A 13,535-nucleotide genomic window follows, 5' to 3' on the forward strand; every position below is an offset into this window, starting at 1 on the left:
TAGGCCAAGGCATATCACTACCCATTAGTTTCAAATAAACAGTATTCTACCAATATCACCTCATGCACCGACCCACCGCGTCCGTACTTCATTATTTGTCATGTAATAACCTTCACTATATTATCACATAAAAAAAATTTAACCTGCTTGCCAATTCCTATACCACAGACTACTAATCTGACTAACTAACTGACCGCAACAACTGCCCTCCCTTCTTTACTAAGGCAAAAGAAAACTGAAATCAGAGTTGCCAGATATATTTTTCCAAACCAGCCAAAGTCAGTTCTAACACAAGCCCACAACCAGCCAAAAGCCACTTTAAAAATAGCCCAAAATAGCCTAATATGCTCAATGAAAAAAAGTGTTCTAAAAAAAAACATGCCATTTTAAAGCATATAATAACTATCCATGCCCTGCGCCCCCCAGTTAATGGGACAACTGTTTCCTTGCCGCACAGTCCATGCAGGTTATAGTAGTTTTGCTGCCTCAGGTTCAGTACAGAGGAATAAAAAAGGGAGCTTCTGTCTATAATTGCATGCTGGGTATTGTAGTTTCATATTAATCTTAGTTGTAGGCTAATAGTAAGATACAAACTACATTACCCAGCATGCGCTGGGATAGGCATGTCAGAAGAAAAAAACTTTGGCTTGTTTCAAAACTACAAACCCGGCAAGGCTCCAAAGACCAGCCCAAATGTGTACCTTGGCGGGTTTATACTTTGGAAACCAGCCTGGCCTTTAAATTAGTAGCCCAATTTGGCGGAAAACCCACCAACCCTGACTGAATTAAATCTTTCCCCAAGCGATTGATCTGTTTCTTTAAGACGCCACACCTGTTACAGCCCGGTGTCCAATCATACACATCGAGAGTTGCTAAAACATCCAAACATATCTCTGAAGACAAAACTAGTTTGACGGCTGTAAACCAATCATTGCGCAGCTCTTACCGGTGATGACAATGAGGGGAAGCGAGAACGCTGATTGGTTAGTTCGAAAAGGGCGCCTATCACTGCGAGCAAAGCAGGGAGCTGGTGGAACTGACATGGAAAAGCAAAAATCTTTAAACGCAGTAGGTGAGTTAACGCAGTAGGACTTTGCTGTCAGGGGCGGAACTAGGTGTAGTCAGGCGCAGGACTTCGCTGCTATCGGCAGGACACACGGGTTAAATCCATGTATGCATTCGGTATAAACTTGTTGCGACACCAGAGCATTCCCGAATTGTATAAAGGGGGAAGAATGCGACAGAGTGCGAATGGAGGAGGGGGGGGGGGATACATGGGGAGAGGATAAAAGACCCGAAACTCTCCATTAAACCACCTTGGCTTAGATGATTTCTAACCTATCATATCCTTCGTTTTTGAAACGATTGAGCCGATTGGTTAGGAATACCATAACATTCAATGTACAGGGTGGGCCATTTATATGGATACACCTTAACATATTGGGAATGGATTCCCATTATGTTAAGGTGTGTCCATATAAATGGCCCACCCTGTACAATTCAGAGGTATCCCGGTATAATAGCGTTCCCTTCTCCCTTCCTTCCCTGATCCTGCCTGGGCACACCTGTTTAGATGGGATATCCCTCCTGTCATCTGGGGCTTCCACAATTATTATATATAACTTTGAGGGTAATGAACCTGTTCTCCTGTATAGCTACACAGTCCTATACCTTTAAGGTTCACACAAGTAAAGCTGGCCATACACGCACCAATATCGTATGAAACCTCGTTTCGTACAATGTGTGTGTATGGCAAGTCGGCGAGTCGACCGATATCGCAGGAACCTGCTGATATTGGTTGACTCACCGATCGGGCGCCATAGAAGGCGCCTGACCAAAATCTGCCTTCAGCGCTGAATCGGCAGAAGGCGGTAGAAATCCTATTGTTTCTGCCTCCTTATCTGCCGTTTTGGCCCTGAACGGTTTGTGGCTGATTGTACAATCTTTCGTGCGACCAATGGTCGCAAGATCGCAAATCGCCACGTGTGTGGCCACCTTTAGCCAAGACTGGGGGGCCATAGCCAGGCTGTGCACATTTTGGACAGAGCAGACAAATGGTTTGAAAGAGGTGTAAAGGTGGCCGCTTATGATATCCTTACACAACAATTCAGATATCCAGTCATGTACATTGAAAAATGAACCCCACCAGCCCAATAAATAGTGTCTGTCTATGCCTATGGCACCTTACAGTAGCCCCTGTGGCATTTGCCAGAACCCACAGATTGCCAACACCTAACTGAATAAGATAAAGGGGTTGTTCACCTTTAAATTCATTTTTAGTATGATGTAGAGACTGCTACTCTGAGATAATTTGCAATTGCTCTTCATCTTTTATTTGTTTTTATTTCACTTTTTAATTATTTTACTTTTTGTTCTGCAGCTCTCCAGTCTGGAATTTCAACTGTTGCTAAGGTCCAGTTTACCTTAGTAACCAGGGAGTGATTTGAGAGTGACTAATATAAATAGTAGAGGGGCTGAATAGAAAGATAAGTAATAAAAAGTAACAATACATTTGTAGCCTCACCGAACAATAGTTTTTTGGCAGCTGGGGTCAGTGACCCCTATTTTAAAGCTGCAAAGAGTTTGAAGAAGAAGGCAAATAATAATAATAATAAAAAAAACTATTAGAAATAAACAATGAAGACCAATTGAAAAGTTGATTAGAATTGGCCATTCTATAACTTACTAAAAGTCAACGTAATGGTGAACCACCCCTTTAAATGGAACCACTGTGATTGGATTTACATTTCTTACCACTTAGTTGAACTGAAGAAGCTGCTGAGAAGAGCAGACGTTTTCATGAATAACTCTACTAGGTATTGTAAATTTCTATAGGTTTTTATGTTATGTTACTTTGCCTCCTACAGATGAACGGCGGAGACAGTTGCAGGAGTATCTGGCAGCCAAAGGAAAACTGAAACCTCTAACGAACACAAAGTGAGTTTCTTTTATTGATGACCAATGGGATGTGCCTTAGTCAAAAAATTAACTGAAATGTCTGGATTCCCTCAGGCATATTGGCCTATTTGTTGTAGCAGCCAAAATAGGGGGTAGCCAAATCCTTCAGTAGGCTTGGAATACCTAGCATGACCTATGGAGGTGGCCCTTCTCTGCCTCAGTATTGGTTGGGTTAAGTAGGGATTGGGCGGTGGATTGATTTGAGCGTGTGCGGGAGGTGTGGGCCGGTGGGGGAGTACTGGAGTTGTAGGACGAGACAATGCTAGGCAGGGATAGTGCGAGCAAACGAACCGGAACCTACATATTGATCTACAGTCCTCTGACACCGTCCTACACGCTGAGCAAACCACGAGATCTGCTTACACCGTTCTTAACCCTGTGTAGATTAAGTGAGCCTTTGGGGTATATTTGTTTGAATTTTTAAGTAGATCGGGTTGGTTTTATTATAAAAAAATTTTGTGCTACATGTCTAGTAATACTGACACATTCATTATAGTTATTGGAACTTTTTTTTTTTTTTACATAGGCCCTACCTGAAAGACTGTACAAACAGTCAGAAACCATCCTGTCGCCCTAAGCTACCAGTGGTAAGCACATGGGAAACACTTTCACTTATAATTGTCTGCTTTTGTATATATTCTATAGTTTTGTCTCTGTTTTTATGCAACTGAAAGTTTCCAGAATAAGTTCTGTATAAACCTGCCCTGTCCGTCATTGCCCAATGCTGTTGAGTAAAAAGCCAACTACTGGATGAATGTGGAGCAATGGCAGGCAAACCTTGGTGCTGAAGCTCTATGTATGTCAGAGATGGTACTTTCTATTACTAGTATTAGGAGCAATGACTAGTGGAAAGGGCATGTTTAAAGGAGAAGGAAAGGCTAAGTCACTTGGGGGTGCCAAAATGTTAGGCACCCCCAAGTGACTTAGATCGCTTACCCCTGTTAGGAGAAAAAAGCACCAGCCCAGGGTACTTGTAGTGAGCGCTTCCTTTTTCTTCTGCTGGCGAAATCCGTGGGCCGACGCATGCGCAGTAGAGTAAAAAGCCGACTTTCTTGTTTAAGTTCCACTATTCACTCTACTGCGCATGTGCGCGCATGCGAATAGGAAGTAGGAAGCGTTCGCTGCTACCCCGGGCTGGTGCTGTTCTCTTCGTACAGGGGCACCAGCCCGGGGTAAAAGGTAAGCGATCTAAGTCACTTGGGGGTGCCTAACATTTTGGTACCCCCAAGTGACTTAGCGTTTCCTTCTCCTTTAAAGAGACAGTAACACTGCAAATTTATGTCTATGAAGATTTTCATTCATCCAGGTCATGGTATATCTAGTATAAATAAATTTAAAGCAACTGGACTTGTTTGGTAATCATTGAAGACGTTTCACTACTCATCCGAGCAGCTTCTTCAGTTGAACAAACAAGTCCAGTTGCTTTAAATTTATTTATGCTAGATACTGCAAATTTAGTTGCAATAACAGTACAGCATATTTCTTTAATTTGTGCTTTTATGTCGGGTATGACATTTTAAATGATAGATGTGTATATCTGGCATTATCTTCTACATCTAGGTGTGCAAGCGAGGGAAGAATGTTACAAATGCTAAAGCAGTTTCCCAAGAAAACAAGCCCAGGGCCCCAAGCCATTTCTTTGTACAGCAGAGATCCAGCAGCGCACAACCAAGAGTGCACAACAGGGCGACTGTGTCTGTTACTGCCAAACCCAGGAATGCTTCAGGGATTAACAACAACCCACTGCAAGAGAGAGAGCCTGACACACAGACTGACAATATAAATGTATCTTGCTTTGGCCCAAATCAAACAACCCAGGAAACTGGTCAGGAAAAAGCTGCTTCTTGTGCTCAGGGTTGCGTGAATAATGGAGCCGAGCCAAATGGCAGAAGAGACCTAGGAAGTGAAGCAGAAGGCCAAGAGAATGGTATTGACTGTGAGAAGATAAAGGAGGATGTATTTCATGAGGGAGAGGTGGCTGGAGATAAACAGATAGAAACACAGCAGCTACAAGGGGTTATTAATAATACTGATGTGGGACCTACAGCTGGCAACAAAGAGAGATGGAGAACTCAAGCAGGAACTTGCGACATGTCTGTAAAATTACAAGAAAGCACAACTCGGATACATCATCCTACAGTTATCCATAAAACTGCCCCTTGTGGATCAGTTACGCAAAGGCCATTGGGAAAAACTCTTTATTGTACTAGGAAAACACATTTGTATTCTAAGGCAAAGCAGCCAGTGTCTCACTGCAGAAATTCTGCAGTGCAACATGGACTAAGGAGGTCCTTAACCTCGAGGGCTAGTGTTTCCCAAAATAGCGCTATTTGCCTAAAGCAAAAACAAGATGTCAAAAGCCAAAACATGCCAACTGCTTCTGTTGTAACTAAGAATGAAAAACCCATGCATAGTGGGCTTAAACAAGCCACATGTAAGTATGGAGCGTCATCTGCAATGCCAAACGGGCAACAGCAGCCTAAGCACGTGAAGGATATTGTATCCAGTACAGCATTTAGCAGAGTACAGTCATCAGGACATCAGACTGCAGAGTTTTCTGCCTGTAGCACAAAGCCACCACAGCACCAGGACAGAGACATTGCAACTTCCAATAACCCTAATGTAAAACAACAGAATAGGGCAATGGCAGATACTTCCACAGAGTACAGGAAGCCAGTAGAAAAAACAAAGGAACTAACTGCTGCCAGTTCTATGAATGCACAGTTGGGTGTAAACAGCAATGGCATAAACGGGCAGCATGGAACACCACACATGGCTACTGAGGATCGCAAGTAAGTTGTTTTTTTCTCTATTATCTTATCTAACTGTATTGAACTTTAACACCTAAGAAATTAAGGTGAATTAAAGACAAGGCCCACAGGGCTGCTCCATGTGAATTGGGAGGGGAGGTTATTTTAAAAATAAAAAAGGGGGGGTGGCATATTTATGATTTCAGTATTTATGTGGCGCTGTCCCCAGTATTGAATCCACTATTATTGATCTATTCATTCAGTGCTGTCAGATTTTTTTTTTTGTGTTGTGGTTTGTCATCTACCAGGCCCATGTCTGAAACCTTAATTCCATCAAAATGTTTTAAACAGTGGTTAATGGAGCCCATAGACAGGGAGGGGCCGAAAAAAAAATTCCTTGGAGAGTTAAACGTGACTCGGGGGGGGGCGTCTAGACTTTTTAGGACTTTAACGTCACTGTGACACAATAGGATTATTTTCCCATCCTTGCACCAAAATTGCAAAGATGTTTCCTTTCAACTTATTAGGAAAAAGCTGGAAGAGTGGCTAAGCTCCAAGGGGAAGACCTACAAGCGCCCACCAATGATTTTGCCAACAAAAAAGCCAATGAAAAGAAAAACAACTGCAACTTGTTCCCAGTGGGATGGAATAGAGGAAGAGGAGGACATAATTTTTCTGTCCAAGAAAATCAATGGCACGCTTAATGAGTGCCTGGAGCTCATTGATAAGGTATGAGTCCCGGCTATGAGGGTACAAACATGGCATTTATGGTTGGTACAGAATTACCAGTGAGCACAGATGATACTTTTGGGTTTTTGATACAGGGTATGGAGCCTAGATCTCTAAACTACAGTTTTTTTTTCACCTATTAAAGGGGGCTGCATCAGAAGCAGTTAATGCTATTCTTTCCATGGTGCCCAAGGCAGAGAAGTTTGCCAAATTCTGGGTGTGTAAAGCCAAGCTGTTGGAACGGGAGGGTACCTTTGATGTTGTTGGACTGTATGAGCAAGCTGTACAATCCGGAGCTAAGGTGAGTCTAACATCATTTTTAGTTTGTAAGCTCTTTTTTGAAGGCCCACTTCACCAGTTGTTTTTTTTTTTTTTTTTTTTTTTTAAATGAAATCTGCAGACGGTTATTTATTGTACAAAGCTACAGAATTTATTGGCACTTTGTAAATTCATGCTAATAGTAACTGGAATAGTGAGCTTGGTCTTGGACATGATTTATGGATTAGTAGCATTTACTTATTAGTGCAGGGGTCAGGAACTATTTTGGCTGAGAGAGCCATAAACACCACATATTTTAAAATATAATTCCGTGAGAGCCATACAATATGCTTGGCTGTGGATGCTATGGGGCAAGGTAGGGTGGGTCCCAAGGATGTCGGATGCGATGCAGAGGAGGGTGTGGCCTGCGCTTGGCGGATAGAAGCAGTGTTCTAAGATTGTAAGCTCTTTTGGGCAGGGCCCTATTCACCTCTTGTATCGGTTATTGATTGCTTTATATGTTACTCTGTATGTCCAATGTATGAAACCCACTTATTGTACAGCGCTGCGGGATATGTTGGCGCTTTATAAATAAATGTTAATAAAGGCTTAGTACACGTCTTTTATCCGCCAAGCGCAGAGGCAAGGTAGGGTGGGGGCCAAGGATGCCTGATGTGGAGGAGGGCGTGGCCTGCGCTCAGTGGATAGAAGACGTGTTCTAAGGCTTAGAACACTGCTTCTATCCACCGAGCTCCAGCCACACCCCCGTTAATTTTTTTTATTAAAATTTGGCAGCAAGCCAGATGCAGCCATCAAAAGAGCCACATCTGGCTCCCGAGCCATAGGTTCCCTACCCCTGTATAAGTGGATGCTCATGAGGTCCTTGTCAGATTGCTGAAACCCAGGGTGGGGTACATTATATTTTTGTCTGTTTTCTTGCACATGATTGTTCCAATCAAAAAAATGCATTTATGTAATATAACAAGTTGTTTTGCAGCCAATTGCAGAGCTGAGAGAGCTTATATTTGAACTTATGAGGAACACATCGAAGAAAAGAAAAGGTACTTTGAGAAGTTTTGGTACATTGGGATGTTTAAAGGAGAAGGAAAGGCAAAGTCACATGGGGGTGCCAAAATGTTAGGCACCCCCAAGTGACTTTAATCGCTTACCTCGTGCCCCTGTGCGGAGAAAACAGCACCTACCTGGAGTGCATCGCTTCCTTCTTCCTGCTTCCCTTTCCGAAAATGCCAGCGGTCGGTGCATGCGCAGTATAGTGAAAAGCCGACTTTTCTGTTAAATTTTAGCTTTTCACTCTACTGCACATGAACGCCGCAGGGAACCAGGAAGGAGGAAGCGCTGCAGGAACCCCGGGCTGGTGCTGTTCTCTCTGTACAGGGGCACCAGCCGGGGTAAAAGGTAGGCAATTAAAATCACTTTGGGGGTGCCTAACATTTTGGCACCCCCAAGTGACTTTGTCTTTCCTTCTCCTTTAAAACAATCCTGCTTTTTAATTCATTTTGCACTGTGCCTAAAATGTATTATTTTTCATATATAGACGAGCCCTTGCAGAGCCAGAACCCTGTTTCTGGTTACCTGAGTAGCCCAGCCAGTCCAGTATGGAATGCAGTGAAATCTCTGAGGATGCCCTGTGCAGAGCGGTGCAGAAGTTGCCAAGGTTCTGCAGTCAAGTTCCAGGTTGCAACTCTATCCAGGTAATGCTAATGTGCCAACCTTGACATTCTCTGTATGTTTAGGAGGTACTTTTTGTAAGTGGATTTTTTAAGGCTTTAAGAAAGCTTATAGTTTCTGTAGCAATACACTTTGTAAGAACAAACAATATGCAGTTATAAAATCTTTATATTAGTTTGACTTCCTGTTTGGTTGCACAGCAAAAAGGAAGGAGGACCAGAGTGGAAAACTTTAACTCCAGTAAGAAGGTCATTGAGGATCAACCAGGCTACATCTCGCCGCTCTTTTGTCCTGCAGGAGCACAATACAGTGGTGGCATCTTTAGGGGAACTTTTGGAAATGGCGGACACAGAGTGCTTCCTCTATGCTGGAAATGAAGCCTTCCCAGAGAAGACACATATGGACATTCTGGACATGATAAAACAAAGTACCACAAATAAACCTGAAGGTGGTCCTTCATAGCCAGTAGCACATTAATTATCATGCAGAAAAGCTGTGTCACTGCTTAGTATTGGTACCCTGCATTCCTCACAGCAAGCCTATGTGCACATCAATGCAAGAACCTGTACAAACAGACATAGGGATGCATGTTGTAATATAAGTGCTTTGCTAAGAGAGAGGTCAGTAGCCACGTTTTACTAGTACCTTTTCCAGGTGATTTTATCCTTGCACCATTTGCTTGCATACCTTAATGAAAAGCAGCAGGTCTATGTGACATGATCTAAAAGTGCCATATTTCTTTAATATCAAAGGAAATATGAGGTTATTGGCTACCTCAAGGAACCTTTGGAATCAGAAAGCCTATTCCCATATCAGCCTGAAGGAACTTTGCAAGTTTGGATGGGTGTCTGACCTATTGGTCTATCCTTATTGGACTATCTATTAGTCTTTATTAGGGTATATAGGTGCCCCATTGGGTCACTGGGAAGCCCAAGCATGAGAAAAGTCTGTTTCCAACCAGGGCTATCCCTTTTCTTCTAGAGGACAATTGTAACCTCTTAAGGTGTTTTGCACGTTTACAGCCATGTTAACTCTACAGTGTTTATAGTGGAATCATTTAGATTTCATGAAGTGGAAATATGTACAGGGCACAATTATGATATTTTAAACTAGAAATAAAGTATGATCAACACAAAGACCAGCAGGCTCCCAAAATGGCCCCAACATAACTTCCCCCCATACCAGCAGGGCTGGCCACCATGTAGAACTTCCATTGCTATGATTGCCAACCAGGATCATGCATACCAAAAGATAAAATCAGTTTGACTTTCATTGTACATGTTCTTACTCTAGCCAGTACTGCAGGGAAGCTCTGACTGGATGTGGCCCTGCCAAATATGGCCTTTCTATACAAACTTGGAAAAAGGGTTTGCTTCCCTAACCTTGGTAGCAATGGAAAAATGCCTTCACACGAGCTAATCATCATGTTGTTTCTGGATATCATTTTCTGATGAAGAACTAATGGAAACAAGTAAAATTTTACTCATTTCCTTGTTTGTAAATCTGTTTCCTTAATTTTAGTTCTAACAAACCGTTTATTCTCCGCTTTGCTGTAGGCCCATTTTTTATTTAGGGCTGGATATATAGAGGCCATTTGATGTTTTACTATATACATTACAGTCTTTAAATATATGTATAGTTTCTAATATATATAATATTTTTAATGAAAATATTTAAATAAAATACTTTTTGTTTAAAATGGTTTTATTTTTTGTTTAAAATGACAGAGTTTTTCAAAAGCTCTAAGAATGTAAATATACACAGGCTTAAAAAAAATACAAGGTAATTGCAGTAAATGAAGAGTATGAATAATGGACAACAACATTGGATCCTTTCAAGTAAATCAGGTATTGACTGAACAACTGCAGGGGTTACATTTTCTCATAGCATCAAGCAACATTATATATTAGAGCAGAAGACACTATGTAGGGGATGCTGTGGGAAGTATGCTTGGGTTGGTTGGGTTAGCCTACTAACTGTAGATATCTACTTTAACAGGTAGTTCACTCTTCAATATCCTTATAGTATGTAGATTGACCTATTTTGGTGCTGTCTTTTTTTTTTTACAATCTTATTATTCATCTTCCTTCCTGATTGGGCTTAAAGTGTTTCCGACTGATTTATTGAGAAATTCCCCCAAAACCGCACTAGTCCCGCCTATCTGTTCCACTTCCTGTTGGCTGAATTTTCTGGATGTGCAGGGGGGCCGGCAGTTCTCAGTACACTGCACTGTAGGATGGGAACCAATCTGCAGCTAGCCTGACCTGATAGGGAACTGAAGCCCTCCTACTGTACTTCTGGCAGGGACTGTTAGGACACGCCCACCCTTCATTTGAAACATGGACAGAGAACTGATAGGATCTATAGGGAGCTATTTTTTTACAGATAGGATTAATGTTTAGCTCAAAGTGAAACCAGCACCATATATTATTCATTATTGCCTACAAAATTAGGGTTTTTTCCATGTATCTAAAATGTCTCCTTTAAATTGAAGACAAATACAGAATGTCTTTAAAATACCAACATCTATATCATGCAAAAAGTAAACTTGAAGGTGAACTATACCTTTTAAATCCATTGCAGAATCATCTGCAAGTAATAAGAGGTATCAGCGGATTTGTTGGTGCTGCAGGTTTATTTATTGTGCCTTTGTAGAAAAGCTTTAAGCGGCGATGGCGCATGCAGTTGGTGCAGTTAAGAGTTAGGTATTATTGCTAAAGAAAGCAAAACCTGTGGTTGCTGTACTTGGGATTTGATCCTAAAGATGGTACAGCCTGTGTACTGCCTTATGAGAATTAAAAAGCTTGGGTGGTATGCAATTCTTGGGTGGAAAAAGTACAAGCTGAAGATGTTATTGGGATTGTTGCTGGAAAAAGGTACAAGCTAGGGAGGTGCATTTAGAATGGTTGCTAGAGATACAAGCTTGGGAGGCACACTTGTAATTGCTGTTAAGGAAGGTAAAGGCTTAAGAAATGCGCTTGAATTTGTTACAAATACAAGCCCTGAAGATGCACTTGGGATTGTTTAGTGGTAAAGGTCCAAGCTTGGCAAGTGATATAGGAATTCTTGCTGAAGAAGGTAAAAGGCATAGAGGTGCACTTGAGTGGGAGAAGAGAACTGCAATATATCATTGAATATTTTATTTTTGAACAAAATGTTTCCAATTTCCTGTTATAAACTATGAATGGGATATATATTTTGCCCATTTCACTGGCGTAGAAGGAACTATCTGTGGGTATAGAATTCTAGAAGCACAAACCTTTACCAACTTCAAATATATTTCATCAAGTTGAACTAAAATGAATTCTTTAAGATAGCCTGCTTTATATTTATTGTGCCTTATGGCTTTTAGTTTATATAAGTTGGAGGCAGAAATTTACCAAACATGGTACGTAAGCAGATAAGGCACTCCATGTAGATGGAGAATTTGCAAAAATGCTACAGCTATTTTATTACAGGGAACTGAAGCTACAGTTCCCTAGGGGGAAAACTCACCAAGCTTTTTACAACTAATAAAATTACTAAAACTATTCTAAATTACACATTAAACTTTCCAATGTGCCTGATTGACTAAGCAGCCAATATCCATACTACGCAGAAATCAGGCAGGATGTTGGAATACTTTGTTTCATACAATTCTATCTGTACCTTGGCCACTGTATCCTGATACAGACCATTATTCTTGTGCTCATGGTGGCTACGTGTGCACAATGGTTTTGCACTCTGACTATGGCGCAGGAAAATTGGCAGACAGATACCACACTGCAACTAATGTACACCCAGCTGGAACAACTTTCTCAGTCCTATATTATTTTGGCTGCATATCTGGAATGATAAATGAAAAACTCTCTCCACCTGTCAAAAACCAGCACATGTAATTTAACATAAATTAAACTTTGTCTATTGGTGCATTTCAAAGACAAGCTGCATCACATGACAATATTAACCTTAAGGGTGTAACCTTAATAATAATACTTCTATGTATAAAATGTAGATGGCGTTGGGCACCTGACTTGATCATAATCCGAGTACCTGCTATGAAAAGTTAGTCCTTACTGCCCATATACCCAGTGGGAGCTCCAAAGCTGGGAAATCTGAGAGGCCTGTACCATTGGAATACAATGCAGAATAATATAAATGCCAGAGGCTCCGTAAAGGCAGTTGGTGATGAGAAACATAAATACCCTTTGTCTTCCTATTGAGAGAAAAAAAAGAAACGGAATAGGTTCATAGACCCTGTAATCTACTTGGTCTGGCCCATCTTGCAGGCGTCAACCCAGGGTGCTGAGTAAATAGAGTTCTGGCATTTCTGGAAAATATGCGGCTTCAGTTGTCCTCTTCACTCGAGTCGTGTGTCAGTTGTTTTAGCCTCTATTAAAATAAGTACAAAGTTTAGTTTTTTGCACTTTTGATGATTAAACTGTGCCACAGTAGAGAAAATAGGGGGTTTATATTGTGTGTAGTGGCCTAAAATGTGAGCCCTTGTCCTATAGTTTAGGGTTCCCCCAAAATTAAACTTCTTTTCAACAACAACAAAAATATATAATTTCTTTAAAGGGGCAGTATATACCTTTGTTCAATGTCGACCAAATAAAATGTGATGTGAAAAAAAATCAGTATTTCCTTAACTTTAACTTAATGCAAAGCACAGATCAGTATTTTGTTTTAACTTATTTAACTTTACTTCTAACCCTTCCTCCTCTGTAATCAGGAGACATTGTTTAAAGGGGAACTCCAGCTTCCAAACCAAAGAGCCCCACACAACACAGAAACCCCTAATATACCTATAAAAGTAATTTGTGCCTTCAAAAAGTTTAAATAAATTCAGCTGCAAAACGCTTTTCTCTCTGCATCATTTAAAATCCTGGTAGGGGAGGAGGGACTAAAACACTGATGTTACAAATTGTAACAAAGGCTCAACAGTTTACAGACAGCATGCAGGAACTACATAACCCATAATGCATTGCACTGTTATTCCTTATCTTGTTGACATCACATGTGCAGGGATTTGGAGGAAGCAGGCTGAGGGCAGTCGACTAGTGTTATTTTTTTTTTATTTTTGAGTCTCTTAAGTAGTCCGCCAGATCAGCAGGAGAACAGGGGGCGGGGCGGGGCTGGGCTTAGGGAACTGTTTCCAAATCATATTATTAT

General features: G+C 41.2%; 2 protein-coding genes across 2 annotated transcripts in view; one reads left to right on the forward strand and one right to left on the reverse strand.

The window, feature by feature from the left end:
• The first annotated feature begins 771 nt into the window (after positions 1 to 771).
• ckap2l (cytoskeleton associated protein 2 like) lies at positions 772 to 10,083 on the forward strand. Its single transcript, XM_002932545.5, has 9 exons — positions 772 to 1,072; positions 2,868 to 2,937; positions 3,485 to 3,545; positions 4,519 to 5,750; positions 6,236 to 6,437; positions 6,583 to 6,738; positions 7,693 to 7,756; positions 8,251 to 8,407; positions 8,585 to 10,083. Exons 1-9 carry the CDS (start codon positions 952 to 954, stop codon positions 8,844 to 8,846), a joined length of 2,325 nt encoding a protein of 774 aa, XP_002932591.2. The 5' UTR covers positions 772 to 951; the 3' UTR covers positions 8,847 to 10,083.
• Positions 10,084 to 10,800: 717 nt separating this feature from the next.
• The window catches only part of nt5dc4 (5'-nucleotidase domain containing 4), a 30,864-nt gene continuing 28,129 nt past the window's right edge, over positions 10,801 to 13,535 (reverse strand). Inside the window, exon 18 of the mRNA XM_002932544.5 lies at positions 10,801 to 12,755. Within this exon, the coding sequence (XP_002932590.2) occupies positions 12,711 to 12,755 (45 nt within the window). The 3' untranslated portion in view covers positions 10,801 to 12,710. The remainder of the gene's footprint in view (positions 12,756 to 13,535) is intronic.

This window comes from Xenopus tropicalis, chromosome 3 (genome assembly GCF_000004195.4).
Source record: "Xenopus tropicalis strain Nigerian chromosome 3, UCB_Xtro_10.0, whole genome shotgun sequence".
Taxonomy (NCBI): Eukaryota; Metazoa; Chordata; class Amphibia; order Anura; family Pipidae; genus Xenopus; species Xenopus tropicalis.